This window comes from Pecten maximus, chromosome 12 (genome assembly GCF_902652985.1).
Source record: "Pecten maximus chromosome 12, xPecMax1.1, whole genome shotgun sequence".
Taxonomy (NCBI): Eukaryota; Metazoa; Mollusca; class Bivalvia; order Pectinida; family Pectinidae; genus Pecten; species Pecten maximus.
Window position 1 is genome coordinate 31,255,873 of NC_047026.1, and position 22,149 is coordinate 31,278,021.

The following is a 22,149-nucleotide window of genomic DNA, read 5'->3' on the forward strand; positions in this document are numbered from 1 at the left end:
CCACCCTTATAACAGATATAGCCTATTTCCTTTCCATAGTTGAGCACTTGGGTCCATTTATGTCGCATTACAAAAGAATAATGTATGTTTTTATAAGGAATTTAAACCAATGGAGGTGCATACTTCAGTGTATCGGTATTTGATCATTTTTGTTGGATTAAACTGAAATTCAAAGTGAATCTAAGCTTGTGCTTATGACTGTGTTGATTAAATTTAGTAATTTACCAGTATGCATTCCAACAGTCATCACCCATGATACTGTTAACTTGGTGATATCTAGGGTTAAGGAATTGCAGAACTCTTAAATTTTGTGAAAATTACAATTTCAGTTTGTTGGGCAGTATTCTATGATATATTTGTCAAATTCTAACTACAAAACAATACAATGGGCTTTACCACAATACAAAAGTTTATTTCACATAAAGATTCAATATTGGACAAATTTGAAGACAGGATAAAAATTAAACATGCAGATGTTGTTCCTCTACTCCATGATTGTACTGAGTTCCCTGCCCATTGCCTTTCCCAGCGATACACCCCACGTGTCCTAATTAAACTTATAAATATACAACAAAAATAACAACGAAGTTTCACCTGAACTACAAAACTGTCTCAAGCATAATGACAGGTGTAGCAGGTACCAATGGAAAGTTCTAGATCTGCAATAAAATACTATCAATGCAAACATTATCTATAACTACAATGCTCACATTTGTCAATTGTGTGATAATAAAATATTACATTTTCAGTAATCACACAAATTTTTCTTTACCACTAATCAGTTTAGATAATTGGAAAGTCTCATCTGTAACAGATGTGATGTTAGCATGTACATGTAGTTTAACTATAATCTACATATCTTTTTAATCATTTTAACACATCCAAAATAAAATCCAATCCTGTCTTCGAAGTGAGAATTTTATATGTTAACGTTGCCTTTGTGTGATCAGATCACGATTTCCTCAATCGTAGCCTGTATCAATGTTTGTAAAAAGGATAACATGTCATCATTCAGAGTATGTGTATGGATAGTTTGCAATATTCAATATATAGCAATGTTTCAATGAATCACTATTATAGTCTGTGATAATGATGCACACATCTAAACTACAAATACTCTAAAGGAACATCACATCCTATGTAGGATGTCACGCCTGAGTAACTCTTTTCGTAGGTGGCGTCCATTTCAGACAAGAAGAATCTACTGATCGTAGGTCATTCAGGTGTTTGGATTTCTTCTCTAAGAACTCTTCCATGAGGTCCTTCAAGAAAGAGAGACACAGATTTAACAATGATGAAACAGGGTATTACATACCTACGTATCACAAACAGGATATTACATACCTACATATATCACAAACGGGATATTACATACCTACATATCACAAATAAGAACAGAACATGTTTACTGCAAAGGTATTATTTTTCACACGATAGTTTTTTTTAGTTTTGCAAAAATTTTCAAAACAATATCAGGATAAATCAAAATATTCTGTCATACGAGTGAAATATATGTTATTTAACGGGAAACCATCCAATTTTCTTTTTATTGCATTTCATAAACTTTAAAACATCAAATAATTAGTAGTGTCAAAAAGTGCGGGAATCAGTAATGACGTCATCTCTTTGTGACGTAACTCCACGTCAACTTGACGGCGCCATTTTGAAAGGACTGATCAGCGCAATTTAAGAGTTTTCTGTTGTTATCGGAGAATCTGTGCATGAATAGCTAAGGTTAGCGAGTATTTTTTCAAAAACTACTAAGAATATTTCAGAAATACAGCAAAATAACCAATTTATCTATCTCTGCTTTGATTGGAAAAATCGGCAAGTTTCAATGCGGTAAATACAAAGGTTCGCTGCAGTGAAAATATAAGTTTTATTAGTTTGATAAATTTCTATATTTCACTGGCAAAAATGCAATAAATAATTATATTTTAAATGCACTACTGAGGAATTATTAATATACATCCCAGTACATGTTGTTTCTATTCCTTACCTGTCTTTTAAGGACCAAGTGTTTCCCTTTCCAATACTTCAGCATGCCCAGAGCTTGCAGTGTACTGACAATGTCGTTTGCATTGATTCCAGTTTCCTGACTAACATCTGCAGAAAGTAGAAAGTGATGCAAAATGAAGGACTATAGATATAGATGCATGGCCTGTGTGGCCTTGACCTTTAACCAGACCTGAAGAGTACAGTAATCCTAAGCAAGCAGTAGCCAAGCACTATTTAAGGGTTTTCATAAATAGCTAACACTAGAGACAACAGGATTGGTTTGATATTAATTAACATTTTCAGCAAATACTGTTTGCTTACCTTTGATGCAGATTTCTGCACCTTTGTATTTATGGAGATAATTTAATAAGGTGTCTTTCCAGTAGCTTCTGTAACTGATGAGTCCAAGGTCAGAAAGAGGTCGCTCAGGTGACCCAATCTTGTTTTCATTCCTACTCAACAAGTAACCTGACAAAATGTTAGAACACAAATTATGAGTCTTAAGATTAAAACCAAAAATTGAATCAAGGCAAATCAGGGTATATAACTTTTTTGATACATTGCAACAGCCCTTGTAAGAAAAGTCTTCCTTAATTTGAGGCAGTATTTGCACATTTCAAAAAATTCTAAAATAAAGTAATTTCTTTTAGTTTTGGGTCCAACAAATGAAGAATCTTCAGAGAAAACAGCAAAAATGACAACAATTAAAAGGAAAAGTCACAATCCCCCACTAAACTGATTTTTACTAGCATAACAATTGTATTTGCATTTTTGTGGGGAAAAAAAGGAAAAATGAGTATAACCAGTTACACCTTTTTAAAGCCTCCAGCTCTTGACCACATGTTTCAAAGGTAAAGCTATTTGTTTTAACTAAAATGCATATTTATCCAGCTGAATCAATATTTGAAGGGACATTCCAGTATTAAAATATACATCCAAAGGGAGGACTCCAGAAATAAAGAAGATCTATGCAATTTGGACAGCAGAAAATGTGTCTAATTAATATGGTAATGTCTTCATTAAATCAGTTGTGTTGGTGGTTCCTGATTTACAAACATAAAGTCCTCCTGTTGTGCAGATAATTTACTAAGAATGTCCTAGAATAACAGCAAGGCACTATATATAGAGCATCACAACCACTTACTGAAGTCTATCAGCATCTTCCCATAACCTTGTCGCATGTATTGTGGCAGAGTCAGGATACAGGAAACATTATAATTCAAGAAGGAATTCTTTTCCTGAAATGATACATAATAATATTTTTTAGAAAATATTATGACATCACAAATTCACATCAATATGTAAAATTTATCTTCTTCAGTCTAAATGCTTTGATTAAAATAATAAAAGTGCATTTTATGCACTGTTTCTTTTAAATAAAACTGGTTTTTTTTAAACAGCTGAGGTCATTTGAGACAGGGTCTGTCGCAGGTTATACAGAACAAAAAGGGTGAAGTGCCTTACCCAAGAACACAACCATGACAGCACAGACTAGCCAGTTTCTCAACTTCCCAAGAAAAACAGACATGGGTAATGAGCATCAAACCACCCACCTCAGATATTCACCCAAGATTACGTGGTCAGCGCTCAAACAGACTAAGCTATCATGCCCCATTACTTTTGATGCATGTTTTACTATCATCATGCATTGGAAAAGAATTAGGCTGTATTAAAATTGCAACTGAACTAAAAGAAAATTCATAACTTGACCGAAGACAACAATCATCTAATCTGAGAGAAGTTGAACTTGATGCTACCATACGGCAGTTTATAAAGATAAGAGCTATTGAGTAAAATATTTTAGAAGGAAATATGAGGTCTGTATAACAAGTAGCCCTTTTATTACAATCTAGTTTAGAATCAGACAACTTACAGGAAGTGTCAGGATTTGTCTGCGTTTATCATTGAATACTCATACTGAATGACCTATATTGATCCTATACTTACCTTAGAAAAGTATCCCACTATATGGCATCCATGAGTGTCATTCTCTGTCATCACATAGAAGAGGAAGGGTTCAACATCAAAGTACAGTGTTTTGTGATCCAGAAACAGCTTGGCCAGCAAACACAGGTTCTGGCAATACACCTGTAACAAAGTAAAAGGTACCAATGGGGAGATAGTGAGATAGTTACTACAGCAATGTTTCAAGGAATTATATATTATACAAAAATGACATTAACGGACAGAGTTTCAATTCATAAATATTTTATGGAATACACTAATTATATAGGATAACGACTCCTAAAATAGTAATTTCAAAGTACATTTATTTAGTAATATTTGCAACAATTCATAAATTCTCATTATTATCACTGGTCATCTGTTCATCAGAACAACCACAGACGAGACCTTTGATGGTGCTGGTACTATATATGACCTCTTAACATTCCTGTACCAACGTGAGTGCATTATGCCAGTCATATCAAGAAGTAAATTAATTACTTGTGTTTTCCATTTTTCTCTTTGTCTGGACAAAATACAGTGGTTCACTATGTTACTTCTTGGCTAGGAATTGGCATGTAAGGATATAAACAATACATGCTAACAACCATTAACATCCACCCATATAACAACAATTCAACTACAATAACTCCTCAGCTGCCATGCACTATATTATTTGGGTGCACAAACCTTATTGCGTTTTCCGTCTACCTCAAACACAGAGATACTGTTTTTCCTGTAAATCTCGTCTCCAGGTGGGTGACGCCACACACACTTGGCCTGAACAAACACATTTAACAGTCACAATTTTGGGTATTCAACATGAACTAAATTCTTAAACATGAACAGGGCTCAAAGTGACCCCTATTTTAGTGGCCATGGCGCCTTATAATCAACATTGGCGACCAGTTATTGACCTATAAGGCGCCAGCATGGCCACTAAAAAAATTGTGTAAATTTACGATTTGGTTAATCTTTCAAAGGTTGCAGTCAATGCTAAAATAATGTTCAATATCGAAAATTTAACAGAGATGTTATACTGATCTAATGAATTAAAAGAGGGTTTTTCTTCAAACTAAAAACAACTAGGCCAAGCGATTAACTTTTCCAATTGGCGCCTATATTTTATTACTTGGTAGCCAGATAGGCCACCTGGTAAAAATATCTACTTTGAGCCCTAATGAATTATTGAATTATGTTATTTAACATACAAAACCTAAATTTGATATTCACTATCTAATATTGCATACGCAGAATTTCAACATATAGATATTCTGCCAAGTATACCATATTTTACCAGGTATAAGCCCATGCTCGAGGATAAGCACACACCCTTATTTTTCACTTATTTTCTGCATAGGCTTATATTCGGGAATAAGCCCACGCCCAACTTTTAAATGTCTAATCCAAAATTGAAAAAAATAATGAAATAACGAAACATATGAAGTGAAAAGAGTTGATTAATCTTGATCTAGATTTTTTTTCGATGAAAACAGTCATTGATAATTTATTTATTTCTGGATAAATAACAAACATTTTAAAATTGAATTTATGTCTTCTTCATTTTTTGAACATTTATTTTTTGTTGCAAATTCCAATGGTCCGAATAAATATCAACAGAGTATATTTCAAAAAGAGGCGACGACGAGAAAAGTACACAACAGACAACGGATTGACACGTAAAATTCCTATTTGATTTCTTCAGTGTATTTCTCTTAATCCAGCTCGAATACGCAAACAAGTCAAATTGATTTATTCGAAGACTTCATGCAGAATTTTTTTTTTTTTGCAACAAGTCGATGTACACAATAACTGATACTTTCTCAAATTCGCTTTACAGAAACAAATCTGTTGTTCGTGCCACAGTATTTGTTGACAAGATCCGAATGGAATAAACAATGTATTGTATATTATTTCCAAAAAATATTTCAGTCATAGATCACTGATGTAGATTGAGCTGTCTTCTTTCGTATTATAATCCAATATGGCGGCAGATTTTTTCTCCTCTTGCACAGGGTTTTATCCAGGGATAAGCCCACACCTGACTTTTGCCCATTTTCAGTGCACTAGCCCCCTTGGCTTATACCCGGTAAAATATGGTAACACAATTATATCATCCTAAACATAAGGAAACAAAATTGATAACAGATCACACTTCTAAATGATATCAATTTTCTTTAAAGTGCATTTTCTTGGTTATAATATTTACCATGTGACGTCGAAGGATGGTAGCAGTTTTCATGTATTTGAGACAGAATTCACAAAGATAAATTTTTGGCAAGCGAGCATACTCTTCAGGATAGGGACTGGAGTACCATGTGGTCATCTCAAAGCGGCCGATCTCCAGTTTTTTAATTCGATATTCCTGCAAGTCACTCCGTGTGTAGTGTTGTGTTATCTCATGCTCCTGTTCCAAGTATAGTGAACGCTAATGTGTACAGTTTTGAGAATGTGATGCAAAATAAAACTTTTTGTATATTTTGCAAGTAAATGTGTTTAACCTACGGTATATCTTTTTTTTTTAATATTTGCCATTGTCAGTTAACTATAGATACCATGGACACACACCTTTCATTAGGACTCCTTTCCTTATGAATTACAACCCATAATTTATTCTGATGAGAACCTATGAAATATGTACAACAGAGCGTTAGTGTTTAGGTTGAGAGCTATAATATCACCATCTTGACATCCAATACTTATAAACTGATGATGTTATGACTGACTACAGCTTTCATTTAAGCGATTTCAGAAGTCATATTACAATTTCTCTGAGATCAGAAGAATAAAAATATCTGTCATACAGTCTATAATAGACATGTTTCTTCAAATCCAGGTTTCCAATCTCATTTTGGAGAGACAAAACATGCTGTCCAAGTGAGGTCTACTGGAAGCCCTATAATGCTTTGGACCAATAACAATCATGTCACTGATAGTTTATATTCTCCATTTTTTTTAGACACTTACCAAAACTTCACAAGCACGAGCTTGGGCTTCCCTAAACAGCTTCAGGTCATAGTTTGAGGCTAGGCCATTGAGGAGAGGTTCTCGTCCCTTCTCATATTTCTCCCTGTGATTCCGGTGCTTCTTCTTATCCTCCTCAGTTATCTCTGGCAAACTCTTTCTCAGCTTGCGAATATTCTCTGACTTTTCTTTCTGCTCATCTGTCTGAATCTAAGTAAATCACAAAACGGTACACGATTCATTCTGTAACATAATTAAGGACATAAATCCTACCAAATGACCAACCCTGCTTCATTTGAAACTTAAGTTGTCAAGTCAACTCAACTGTCTCCATGATGTAAATATATGTGAACACAAAATGAAGCATTTCCAATGACAACTGTCTAAAACAGTTTTTGAAAAATTCTGCTTAAATGTTTTACCTGTTTACGAAGGTCTCTTCTGTCCTGCAGCGTAGCAACAACTTTCTCCCTTTCTGTTTGTTCCTTGTGTCTATCTTCTAACCTTCTCTGTAAATAGGAGATATTACAAAATAAATTTCATTTCAGTTATTACTGTTTGACAAAATGTAATGAATATGTTTATGAAATTAGTATCTTTTCTTTGATTAACAATTTTTTGTAATCTTCACATCAATAACAATGGACAAAGAATAGGAAATGCCTATTTCTGTCTGATTTTCACATTCAACAAGAGATTCCCCAAAAGATCTTGGTGCTCACCATGGAATGATGTTTATCAGTTCTATACATATAAAATCTATGAAAGACACAAAGAATTTTCTGGAAAAAATGGCCGACTGTCTGTCAGCCATTTTTCCAATCGGTCTCAAAACTGGTCATGCTCAACTATGATATAGTGATCTATTAATGTCAAATACACAAGGGATGAAGGATGTTTTTGACAGCCTATAGCTAACATCTGATGATGGTGGGCTAAAATGGAGTTTATACTCACCTACAACTAATAGATGTTAAAAGATCTTTATAGGATCAACACATGTTAAGAATTCCTACCTTACAGTCCTCGGCTGATGTGTTGTGGTACAGGGGACAGGAGGCAAGTGTTCTGTGACGGTCATGTCTGCCTGTTAAATGGCCTGAAGTAAAAGCAATAAACCTAGACTGAAATCATTTCAAAAACATTTTGCAGGAAACTTGATCAGATTTGTTGAATACATGTTCCTTATTTCCCAGATTACTATATGATGTTATGAAAAGAAACATGTAAATGATTATGACACTTATGATATTTAATAATTCTGTAAAATTTGGTTTATTTTTAAGACAAAAAAAATCCCTGTATTTGACACATTACATTATAATTTGTTTTAACAATAATTATTCTGAGAAATTTGGCAAATAAATCCACTTGTTGATAAGTTCTAATCTGGAAGCCTAATGCATACAACAGAGTTTCCTATCAACACAATTCAATTGAAGGAAGTGTCTTACTCTTAGCTTCATTGTTTGTGAGTACTTTCACAGAACACAACCCAAAGATAATCATCTCATTCTCTATTAATGCCTACCTTTAGAATCACAGCCTGGTAGTGGACACTTTGCATTACTCTCATTGTAGTCCATGGAAGGAGTTGGTCGTTTTTCTGTCCAAATAGACATAAACCCATTTTCTGCTGTCGTTTCAACAGTTTTTCTTTTGGACACTGTCTTTTCATTCAGTTTTGCCTGACTGACATTTTTAGCTTTGGCAGACTGTTTGCCCTTTCCTTGCGATGACGGCGTTTTGTCTTTAGAACCAGACTTACTTGTTGGTTGTTTAATGTCTACACTTTTACGCGAGGATTTGTTTTGTATTATATTTGGTGTTTCTTTTTCACATTCTGAAGCAGATTCCGATGTCCTTGTTTCTATTTTTCTTCTTTTCCGAGCAGGTGAGGAAATACCAACAGATGAAACAAGGCCTGGAATGAAAAATGAAAATGAACATGATCAGTTATTAAACGATATCATGATTTTAATCTAATTTAACATTTGGATATTTTCTGCATTATCAAATCAGCATGTTCAGATTGGCTCTTTACTTAGAGTTGTAATACAAAGATATATAAATGGCGGATGATTAAATATCACATTTATGTAAATAGTCAAGGAAGTGCCCCTGTGTCTGAGTAAGTTAGTAAGTATATATATGATCACGACTGATGAACCTAGGCACTTTTTGGGTACATGTACATGAGGTTTTTTTTGTTTGTTTTTGTTTTAACTTTTACCACATTGCAATTTCACAATCACCATTTTTCCCATACTTGCAACAGTAAAAGTCCTGGATTCCTGATAAACAAGGTAAACTCTATTATTTGTTTGAGGTAACATCATTGATGCTCTATCAACTGAGCTATTGCTGCCCTTCATTTATAATTCTTCAATCACCACAATGTGATTGTAAAATACATGTATATATACAGAGATGAAAATGGTATTTTGTGAAAAAGACTGAGCCTGGAAGAAGTGCAGGGGCAACAATCCCCTGCTCAAATTCAGAAGCCCTGGTGGGGGGGGGGGGGGGGTATATATATGTTTATATAATTAAATTAACCAAACATACTTTGATTTGAGGTAAACTTAGAGCATGTAGTCTTCACTATTTTTTCTCAACCATGAGGTTAATGGCTTCTTGTCAGAGGCGCTTCAACAAATTGCTACAAATTCAAGCTTTTCCCAGGTGATCATATTATCTCCCTTTGTCTACTTTTGTTTTCTATATATATATATATATAGGGTCTAGTAAGTTATAATGACAGTATAATCCAATATAGGTACTGGATCCTAACAAACAAATGCTGGATGCGTATTACTAGAAATAGATAATTGTCAAGTAGTAATAACGATACATACGATCACATAACGATATTTATTGTTATTTATACCCACTATATTTGTGTAACTTTCCATGTTCTATTTGTGATCGCATGTAATTTACCTGTGTCTTGATAAAGGGTCAGACTGCCTCGAAAATTCGACAATTTACTTGTCTGTACTGTCGTTATTACTACTTGACAATTATAGAGAACAGACCAAAGATTTTCGTTGAATCAGATACAAACAATGAGATAGGTCTGGTTTAGAAAATGTCTTTAATAAATGTTATATTATTGAATAAAAGGCCCTCCATTTTCTCCAGTTCTGTATCGATCTCAAAAATGATAACAATTTGTGAAAATGGATGGAAATCTGCCGTTTGGTGGAATTTTTCATCACTGTATATAACTGTTTAGCTATCTATGTTATTCTTTCTACTTGATAGTACAGTAGCATCACTTCTCCCTTTCTAGTTTATGGCATATATATAAGCATTGGTTAAATCTACAATTTTCAATACAAATATTGAAAAAATGATTTTGAAATTTTATGTAGCGGTTATGACTATCACACGCAAGGCCATCTGAATATCACATTAAAATTACCTGCTGCGGAACGCCTAGTGATTCGAGGGGCTATGGTGTCAGAATGAGAGCTATCTCCATCACTTTCAGCTGATGTTTGATCATGCTCATGGTCACTTTCCTCAGAAGACGCTACTTCCCTAGGCCGCTGTAACAAGAGGCAAGAAAGGTATATTAAAATAGTGATGAGACTGTAAAATACAGTTTTTTCCTTGGTACTTCAGGAAAATCCAATTGTTCATTAGGAAAATTTTACATATTATGTTAAACATTCACATCCTCATAACTGTTTGATGAGTCACATGCTTATCAGTTTTATAATGCAGTGTCAATTCTAGCCTTACATGTTAACACACAACAACTTTGATCCTTGACTGTCTTATTTTTCCATCCATGTGTGTAATACTTATAACTTCCGTGTTTTTCAGATTTTCTGTATATTATGGACACAGCTAGGAATTTTTGTTGGGTTTTTTTGTGGGGTGGGGATGAAGTTAAAATGTGTTAGGAAGGGTGTCATTTCATGCAGTTATATAGGCAAGAAAACCACTGACATATCAACAAAATATCAGTTTTAATCAGTTGACCCTTGTTAACCCTTCATTATCTATTGGCTAATTGGGTGGGAGGTTGATGTCCCAAGGAAAACTCCTCTACCCAGTAAACCTGATAAGATTATATTATATTTGTAATTTTGCATGAAAACTATCAGTATGGCAAACCCAATTCAAGTTTACCCAAAAGGCTGTAAATTTCGGAGGTACAAACAAAAAAACACCAAAAGTAGGGATACATATCAAAATAATTAATAAATGTGCAAAATCATTGGGGATCATATAATCTATAGAACATGGCTAATTCTTAGTTAATCTTATGATCTTTGAAGGTCATGAAATTGAAATGGGTCGTTGATAAATTTTACTACCAAGATGGAGGTCAGTTATATGCGACCCCAATTGTTTCACCCTCATTTGTCATATGCTATGTTTGATATTATGTTGTAATCATCTTTTTAACGAACTGCATGTCTTCCAGTTGATCTCCAAGAATATGTTTCTGACTCTACAAAATTTAATTTGACTTGTGATTGAAGGGCCATTTATGATTATCTATTATGTTTTGACCCTTCAGATTTCCGAGGAAAAGTCATTTGACTTCTACCTAGTGTTGGGAATCGGTTGAATTTTTCTGATCGATCATCACTTGTGTGTAACCAATCGATGATCGATTAAAATCGATTAATTTTCAAATATATTTCTTGTATTCATGTCTCAATATTTTGTGAAATGCTTTCAACAACAATTTCAGTAACTAATAAACTGTTATACCTACATGTATACTATCTTTATACCTACATGTATACTATCTTCCTGTGTGTTTATTTGTTTACTACACAGATAAAAATGAGCCAAAATTGTTTTTTTTTTATAATTTTATTCAACACATAAAAAAACAACAAAAGGATTGTTTATTGGAGTATTTAGCTAATTAGAATTTTTTGCACGGGCTGTAAAATGCTTTAATCCATCCGTTATCGAAAGTCTAATATACTTTGAAAACGAAAGTAGAACTGTGACTTACCATTGAAGGAATATGACTTTCTGCACATTTTACAAATAGTTTTCGTCATGTTTAAAGTATCAGTACTTAACGGACCTTCTGCTTCTTGTTTTCATTAAAAACCAAAATGTTTCCATAAAACAGACCCTATGCGTTTACCGGGAAGAAAGGTCGTATACGTTAACATTGCTTCCATAGCTAGTCGCTTATGTTCTCACAAACGAAATCTTAGTCATCGGTACGTTTGCATTCCCCGTAGTATTACTACACTGTACCAGTTAATGTGACGCTTGATTTTGTATGATACAAGCATAGCCATTTCCCGCAAGCAACTGTGTTGTAGACATTGTCAAGCTGAATTTGCGTATGTTTATCTGAAATCCGGCTAATATGTTTTCATAAAACCCGATGTAGGGCACTTCCAACGAAACTCGATTACAGATTTCTTACTCGATTAATTGATCAAACGTCTCAAACAAGTGATACTCGACGAACTCGATTAATCGGAACACCACTACTTCTACCACAACTGAAAATACCAGAAAAAAAAGAAAACAAAATGCAACAACTAGTCCAGGACCCCCAAACTCCAGATGGGCACTCTTGAGTATGACTTGGCCACCAGCATTCAACCAAGTCGATTAATGCTGCAATGTTCTGGACAATATAAATTTAATCTATTTATCCTATGACATATAATATGCTTACAAAGTGATTATGAATCACATGTTATTCACTCATTTAGTGATTGACCAAATCGTCTATAGATTTGCACTTTTAGATGAAAAAAAACCACAGCTGTTTTAAACTTGGTACCATTTACTCTAAGCTATATTCTTATCATTTCTCCAAATAAGCTACCGAACTTGATACTTTAATGGGCCAACTATAAAATCCCTTCTCCTTTTTCCGTTTAGGGAATATTTAATAGAGTCTTAGAAAAGAGTGTGAAACATCCCTCACAATCTAGAATAATTAGCCAACTCGATCATCATATAACAGCTTCCAGGGATATTTCTGGCTGCTACAAAGCAGCCACTTCAACATGCATTTTAAATCCCTCTTTAAACTGTAGTCAGAGCATCCAGTGTGTCTTCATTAGAGTAGCAATATTTATGTACAGTTTGCCTTGGGCAGAGAACTGTACAAGGGGACAATAAACCAAGTTTCCATGGACCAGTTTGTTTTCATTTTAGATCGCCTCTATCAAATGTTAATGGGACTCATCCATGATTAATACAGCTGAGTCCCAATTATACCCAAGTAACACACGAATGATCGGACATTTACGAATAGGTAACCTTATGCAAAATCATAACATCATCAGAAGATTCAGCGTTTCTAAACTGGTAACAAAACAGAAGGAAATATTGAACAATTGTTAGCGGATTTGTTACGAACTTTTCGCCTAGGCATTCTGAGTGAAAGTTTTTCCTGTTATCGCAGAAGGTTGGTCAGGTATCAAGGATGCATATCTGCTTTCTTATCGTCAATAACTACGGTTGTTTTCTTCTTTTTTCATTCATTTTCGCCCAGATTCTTTTCGCGCCGATCTTGTTCCGGTAACACCGCCACCTGTTGGAAAAACATTTGCATCTATTTCCTATAAGGGACGCAACTCGATTTGATTGTTTTCTGTGGAAGCGCGATACTAAAATATGCATCATGTGATACTGATCTCATCGTAGCTAGCAGAGCGAAGAAAAGCATAATCAATTGCAGTTAACGCTGATGAAAAATAAATTGACAAATTCAAATAGCAGGTTCCAGAACGTCAAAAATACTAAATTTGTTTACAGACCTGGACAATTTGATTAAATGTTTTATATAGAGTCTAGTATGTTTAAACATTTATATAATAGTGATCTTAATTCGTATTCTAACTTCCATATCTACCCAAGTTTTATTAACAAAGAAAGATATATAGTAGATAGTATTTTATTAATTGATCAGCTTTATTTAATATTCTTTTATGATACTCGATGTTATCAAACAAATCCTAAGATGCCTTAAATTAAGTGACGCTAAAATAATCATAAGACGTAAATAAATAAATAAATAAATAAATAAATAAAAGAGCGATGAAATTGTAAACTGTACCGAAACCGGCTGATCACATCATGAATCCAAAATAACATTTATTGTTATATTAAGGAAAGAAAAAGGTATGCTGCATTTATCTATCTATTTATTTATTTATCCGTTTATTTGTTTGCGTGTACGACAATCTCAGGCTTTATTAAAATGTTTAATCCGTATTTTTTCCAAAGTATCATTTTTAACCAAAAGTACATAAATTCTCACTTATAATAATAAATCACAAAACAACCTTTTTTTTTTTATTGTTGCAGTGTTTGCGGCTTAGACCCCTAGCTAGATGACAGTTTCAACCGAGTTACAAACTTTTATGGTTATGGTATCTTTCGTGTAATCGTTTTTTATTGTCAAGGCTTTTTATTTTAAGGTATTTTCTATGAGTAAGACAAGCACCATGATTCGGTGGCACTCCCATAGAGGGGTGTGATAGTGGGACAACATTCATACCGAATGTGAGGGTGTGTGTATTAAATGACCAAAACTGATATTTGGATTACATGAAGTTAGCACTCCTGAACATACATCTATATGCCCCTGTCAAGCACTATTTAAATCTATGCTACTGTATTTAAACAGACCATAATTGTCCGATGGGAACAAAGTAGGTCACTCTCTTGGCAGATTTGTTTCTGTTTTCATACGAGGACGAATCCCAGGAAGAACTTATCAGAATGTGTGGGTAAAACAGACCTTACACAGTTTTATAATTTAGCTTTTATATATCTTTGATGTTTAAAAAAAAACCAAGCACTGTATAAAACATTGTTGATATACCATCAAGAAATTAAAATCAAGCAAACTACAACTCTTAATTCCACACCAGCCGCGCTCCTTGATCTACTGATTAGCCAACAAACTAAGGACAGCACGTTATGATTCGTATATGCCAACAATTTCTGAAAAGTAACATCCATACATACTTTCCCAATCTGTGGTATTTTTGTATTGACATGTCAGATTCATAATATCACGATTTTAGTGACTTCAGTCTGAAAATCGTTTTTTAATTATCATTGTGGGTGTGCTGTTTTACGATGACCACCGAACGGTAGACATTTTCTTGTCGTCATTCTGATCTCGTTAAGAATTTTTTTTTTTTTTTTTTAGATATGATGTTTGATGCTTTCAAAGCTGCATGTGATCTGTTTAGAGTGTACCAATACTGGTACCGGTAACGCCGATCGATCATAACCCACTAACCATTCGAGAAAGGCTTTTCTCCTGATCTACAAATATTTTTCATGATTTGCTCATATTTTATTACTATAAGCTGATATTTTCGTTAAGATTTTGACATTTTCTTTATTTTTCTTTGAACTCGATGCTATCGTATTAGTGATCCAATACAACATAAATATCAAATCGTTTCCTTTTAAAATTCGATAACAAGACAGGGTGGATATAAAACCTAATACACCCGTGATATATGAAAAACAACGTATAGTGGGCGGGATTTGGATTTTATTTATAAAATAAAGTTAAAACGCAACAAAATATATAATCGAATAACAATATGACTTCATTAATATAATAAAACTTAGAATCTCAAAAACGACATTATGAGTAACTGGGAGTACATATGTATCACAAATATATATAGATAATACGTATATTTATATCACAAATATCTACATTGTATAGGCATACATGTACTTATATAAAACAAATCTAGATACATTTTATCACAGACATACACGAGTACATTTATATTTTGCAAATCCTTTGGTTACATTTATATCACACATGTATCTAGACACAATGCTAGAAATACAGTGCTTTATTGACACACAGACAAATACAATATCTCTTATTTACACGTTGATGTGATGTAAAATCATACTTGATAAAAGTAATGTTTTAAATCTATATTCAGACGGCTATGAGATCAATTAAGGACCGCATGGCATTAAGGGAACAAATTTATCTCATTGATTTCCTATAATGTGTGGAAACTTGGATATTGGTTGTGGCCAAAGGCGTGATGTCATCAAATACGCCAATAGCAAACAAACAAGATAATTAATCTTAGGAAGCAAACAGAATTAAGTTACTAGACGTTGCATTGGACATAGGTGATATATTTTGACAACTTTCGCCATTCTGCTGGGATTTACAAATTATCAGCCTCTTAAGATCACCCACAAGTTAGTAGCAAGTCCACGTATATCTTATATCGACCAGCGGGTTCATGAGGTGTAAAAACCAATTATCACAAGTATTAATACTGTATGAGGGCTACCACATAGATCGGTAAACTGGTCATGCATGAACCACTAACCATCGCATACGAATAATCTATACACATGAATGACACTTTGGCGTTGGAATCCTTCCACAGACAGCCAACTAGCTGACATGACAAATTAGATGAAATAATGTTTAAAGAAATAACAAAATGAAAAACAACTTTATCATCGGATATAATATCTATGTGTTTTGTTCCTTTTCTATCCTTCCTATGTCACTCTTAGAGTCTAGAATTTGTTGATAGTAATATTGTGCAACCTCTAATGCATGGCATATGGATAAGAAACCTTTAAAAGTTCAGGAGTGACCCGATGAAGGAGTAAAGGAATGTTTTTTTTTTGTGGACAATGGATGAGTGACGTGTATTGGATGTGTAGCTAGGACGTGCCATACATTAGTTTTAATTAGTTCTTTTATTAAGTATATTTAAAGATATACATGTATATTGTGTACATCATTTATGAGCCTTGATTTGTGGTACACTTGAATATCCTTATGTATCAACATTCATCTTACTCTCAGATCTCTAGATCGGTCTTCCTTCGTTCCATTCTCCTTTGCTTTTCTGTTTTTATAGTCATCATTGGTACTAGTATGCTGTGCCGCTATCACAGTCCTCGTAATATATATTTGTGGAGAGGGCTTTTATGAGTTATTAAAACCCAATCCAATTGTGTTTAAACAATGAAATACGTTTAAATCAAACCAAACCATCTCCAGAATAATTGTATCAGTTCCCCAATTATCGATGGAATAACATAATTACAGTAGAAATGGGATTTAGGAGGAGTTTACCCACAGTTAATATAGTAAAGTGGAGATCGAAGTGATTCACCAGGAAAATTATACGAAAAGGCGAGCAATGTAGGTGAGAATCGACTCTCAAATCAAGTTACTGAAATAATTTCAAAAATGGACACAGCGTAGCTTTTGTTCTTTCCACCCATTTTGGGTTTGCTCAGTGGTATCCTAGATACCGACACTTTAGACCTTTATCATTACCGACGAGTCCAGGGACTAAACAGCTATACAGTATGGTGCAGCTTATAGTCATAGGATCCGCGATACTCTTTTTAGGGAACGACTCCCAAAGTTAACATGTGGATTAAAAATAAATACTTTCATTGTGTTATTTCCCTGCCATCATCGTAATTAAGGATAAATTAACGATTTGTTTCGCCTACTCATTATCATCTACAGATAATAATTACCTACCGATTATCAACATACTAACATCCTATTTCTCGAAAAAAATATTCCAGGTATAAGAAAGTTACGTGCCTCTTTTTCATTACAAATTATATAATTTTATTAGATACAGCTGTATGATCCGATTTTCCTCGATTCTCATTGGCTAAAACAATGGTCACATGGAAGTCAATAACACGAGAAACATTATATTAACTTGATGTTTCTATTGGTAGAAACACAGAGTTAATACTGCGTTTATGGCATATCACTGTGAATTTACAACGGGCAAGCGTTTTTCCACCATGTTGCAAACAAGCTTCATATCTAATATAAAAAAATCGAGGACATTCGATTTGGTTAATATGATGTTATACCAACCTGTAGTATCTAAAATATTGATCTCGGGCTACCAGGTTGGTGTGGCCCTATATTCACCCCACCGAAGTTCCATGTTTTAGTGAGGAAATCCTATGCCTGTAATTACCCCGCTATAGGGGAAGTTAGACATTTAAAGAGGCTTACCCGCAGACGGACCGGTAAACGGCACATCTCCGATCACTAAATAAACTTCAGTACACGTTTCTATGTGACAAAATTAGAGGCTTTCCGACTTTATTTCTTGAAAACAATTACAGAATATGTATTTAAAAGACGTTTTAAAACTCAACCTGAGAGGGAAATGTATGGAATATAACGGCAAATCTTCTTTGTAAATCGCCGCTGCCTTTGAAGTTATCACTGTGCGGCACTGTGCACGTGCTTGTTTCTTTGATGTGTCAATCAAATTAGACTCCACTTTATAGCGGGGACTTATTGCGGGTTGCGATTAAATAAATAATATTTAAAAAATGAGGTTTTAATATCACTTTTCAGCGTTTTATAAGGAAAATAAAATGAAAAACTCAACAATTCCAACAATCTGTCATGTGTAAAAAATCTTTTTCTATTAGCCAATTTTTCTGATCTCTCTGCGGGCAAGCCTCTTTAAATCCTGTATGTTTTATAAAAAAAAAAAATTCTCTTTTGCGGTTTTTTGCGTTGTTCACATGCTGTTTTATCATGTTTGTCGTTATGGTTCGTCGTAAAGAGCAGGAGGAGGAGGAGCATTTGCTTGAACTGAAGGTAGGGATTCATAATATATTGGAGGGGAATCACAAGAAAGCGGGACCGGTTGATGATGCTGGACATCGGGATGATAACCTGGTAGGATACTTTGCTGTCCGTGAGGCATCCACTGTGTGTGTCCTGTATCTGACGACTGTTGGATAATCCCACGTGACTGGCGAAGTGGCGGCAGGTGATGCGGAGGGGCATGTGGATAATGACCTAAATGACAGATGAAGTAAAGAATAAACACTGTCTATGTACCATTGGACCCTGTTACGTCGATGAACAAATAACATAGGTCAGTATGTTATTATAGAATAAAAAAAAACATAAACTATTTTTTAATACTTCACAATAGTATATAACAATAGCGAAATTTATACAATTCTTAATCAATCTTTGTCAATTAATTGGATTTTATGAGACATTATAATTACATGTACATGTACTTGAATACACAATACTTCCTAAAATAAGTATGCGTTAAATTAATTTAGCGTTATGATATAAGACAGTGCTATATAACATTTATATTTGTGTTTCACACAATTCGAGTAGTAAAACAACTTATCACTGAATACTTACTTATACTGGTTAACATAGAAGTTCTTTTGTAGCCATAGTTTCACTTCACATCACACACACAAAAAAACGAATGAAATGTTCAGTAAGATAATTATTCTGACCTTGAAATGCTGGATATGTCGGTGTAGCATTTAAAATCTGACCAGGGTGGGTCTGGTTACTTGTCCTGTTTTTGTAATAGCAACATACGGCGACGATGATAGCTATGGCGACGAAGAGTGCAAAACCAAGTACACTGCCAACGACTATGGCCACACTGTAAAGCCAACATTTACATAGTTGACATGCCGTATCGGTATAATAATACAGTACATAGTAATATCATGTGGCATATAGATACATATATTTCCATTTGCTCTGCATTGTCACTCTACCAAGCAAAATGGAAAGTTATCAGATCATAACATTATTCTCATTGGTGTTGGTGTTGTCTGATGCCACTATATCAGGTGTATGTTTGACGTCAAGACAATTCATGCGACTGGACTTAAAAAAACCGTTGATCAACGCAGCTTGCAATGATTTATGTAGTTCTCTTGTATAAAAGATGAAAATCACCAAAGTGGAATATATTGATTAAATTGTTAATATATGTTATATAGGCATCTTATACCTCAAGGTCCTCAAAGGTCCTCAAGAAGGAAGAACTATCCATAGTTATGTGTATAATGGGACCTAGCTCAGTAGCTACTCATCAGTAGGCAGCTTACAAATCTTGATAATTGGATTTCAGTTCTAGACAATTTTACAAAGATATAGCACGGGAGTATGACAAATTAATACAAACAATAACCTTTATTACTGCAATATACACTACACTTACGCGGCATTGTCGTCTGATACTGGGACCTCTGTCGTTGTTGTGGATTCACAACACTCAGATGCACAACAACCCTGGTAACAGTAGCCTACATACGATGTCATAAAGTAATGGTAGTCATAGTGGTAGCATATAGTGCCTGTCATACCTGGAACATATTCAAATAGAAATAATCAGTATAAAACTGCATCTTTATACCAAACTACAATTGTATGACCGATATAATTCATCCTTTAGGTCTTCCTCTCCTCGGCTAGACAATGTCACCAAAGCAATTTCATTTATTAACGCTAAGATAAAGAGGATTTCTTCTTTTTGAATAAAACATTAAGATATTCTGACATAACGAAAAATATCTCAGGTACAGGGCATATGTCAGAGTAGGAATGAAATTTATTTTGGATTCGTATTTTTTTCTTTTCAAACAGACTGAAAGTAGTTTTGTAACCATGCATGAAAGAAATTATCACTAATGGCGAAAATATGTGTTTTAGAAAAAAGTGTTTATTTGTATAAACATGACACTGATCAAAGGATATAATAACATTGACCTAGCATTGAAATTTGTTGAATAATCGTTATTAACTGTTCTGTCGAGGTACTCTTAAAGTTAATTATATGTGAAACAATTGTATAAAAATGTCGTAATGTCCCAGTTGATGCGATATTTTGAAGGACGTATGCCCATTTTCACGATTTCCAGCGACAGATGTCGAGTGCTGATGGAAAAATTAACCACACAAGGCTATGAGAGAAGCAGGTTGAAGGTCATAGAAAAGTTTTATGGTCTGGTCGACGTCGTGATCACCTTTGGAAGTATTCTATTTCATTGTGCGATGTCAGACATGTTCGATGTTTGTTGATACATCAAGTGGTTCTGTTTTCACCACCGTACTTGTAACTTAACTTGTAACTTATCTAGATTTGTATGGCGGGTGTCGTCGATTTGTCACATATATATATATGGTGGGTGTCGTCGATTTTTCATAGGTTTGTATGGTGGGTGTCGTCGATTTGACATAGGTTTGTATGGTGGGTGTCGTCGATTTGTCATAGATATATATATGGTGGGTGTCGTCGATTTGACATACACACATATATATATATATGGTGAGTGTCGTCGATTTGACATAGATTTGTATGGTGGGTGTTGTCGATTTGACATAGGTTTGTATGGTGGGTGTTGTCGATTTGACATAGATTTGTATGGTGGGTGTCGTCGATTTGACATAGATTTGTATGGTTGATGGCGTCTATGAAGCAGAAGACGCTTAACCTTCCGGAACACCTGGTCTTATTCTCTTTGTACTTTAGCAATGGTTTTCATGCAAATCATTAGTTTGGTGAAGATTTTACCCCCCGTTTTATCGACTTTGAGTTAGAATTATGAAACAGCTGTGTGGTGTCCCTTACATCACTGACGTGTCCAATAATGGTGAAACAGCTGTGTGGTGTCCCTTACATCACTGACGAGTCCAATAATGGTGAAACAGCTGTGTTATGTCCCTTACATCACTGACGAGTCCTAGAAGGACAAACAGTTGTATGGTTTGGTTTATTTTGTTTAACGCCCTTTTCACAGCCAGGGTCATTTACATCTTCGCTAGCCAAGGCTTCTGATTACGTTACACTCCGCGAACCCTTGGCAGATATAGGCGTCAGTTCTGGCCCTCTAGCGGTGATTCGAAATTACCACCCTTCACGCATGAAATTTTCGACCAATCAAAACAAGCGTTACCGATTTACTTCATCGGTGATGTTTACAAACACACATCGAGGTTTGGTGTCATTTCGATGAGATATGTGATCAATGACTTATATGAATTGATCAAACACTGCGAATGTTCCCCCAAAGATTGTGATTTTTGTATTTAGGTAAAATGCCATGACATAGTCGGCAATGTAGCTATGTACTGGGTGCCGCATTTTTTGTTTACTGCGAAACCAAGCCAGAATGTAAAACGCGATTTGATTGGGTGCCCTGGGATTCCAGGGCGCGACGGTTTGAACACGACTATATCCGCCAAGGGTTCGTGGAGTGTAACGTAATCAGAAGCCTTGGCTAGCGAAGATGGGTCATTTAAGGACGTGCCTGGTTTTGGAGGTGGGGGGAAAGCAGGAATACCCGGAGAAAAACCACCGATCTATGGTCAGTACCAAGCAATTGCCCAACATGAGTTTCGAACTCGCAACCCAGAGATGGAGTGATGATAAAGTGGCGGGACACCTT

The 22,149-nt window shown here is 34.7% G+C and overlaps 1 protein-coding gene across 1 annotated transcript; it reads right to left on the reverse strand.

Annotated features, from left to right (window-relative positions):
* Positions 1-388: 388 nt before the first annotated feature.
* On the reverse strand, positions 389-13,444 carry LOC117339199 (histone acetyltransferase KAT7-like). Its single transcript, XM_033900662.1, has 13 exons — positions 13,274-13,444; positions 10,334-10,460; positions 8,438-8,830; positions 7,923-8,005; positions 7,329-7,415; positions 6,910-7,116; positions 6,152-6,349; positions 4,633-4,722; positions 3,946-4,086; positions 3,143-3,236; positions 2,320-2,466; positions 2,000-2,106; positions 389-1,262 (listed from the first exon to the last, which is right to left on the reverse strand). The coding sequence occupies exons 1-13, from the start codon at positions 13,286-13,288 to the stop codon at positions 1,149-1,151; spliced, it is 1,803 nt and encodes a 600-aa protein (XP_033756553.1). The 5' UTR covers positions 13,289-13,444; the 3' UTR covers positions 389-1,148.
* Between the last annotated feature and the right edge of the window lie 8,705 nt (positions 13,445-22,149).

Coding starts and splice junctions, on each gene's coding strand:
- LOC117339199 (XM_033900662.1), bottom strand. Junction 8,006..8,437: donor ACCAGGCTGTGATTCTAAAG/GTAGGCATTAAT, acceptor CTTTTACTTCAG/GCCATTTAACAGGCAGACAT. Junction 2,467..3,142: donor GAAGATGCTGATAGACTTCA/GTAAGTGGTTGT, acceptor ACATTTTGTCAG/GTTACTTGTTGAGTAGGAAT.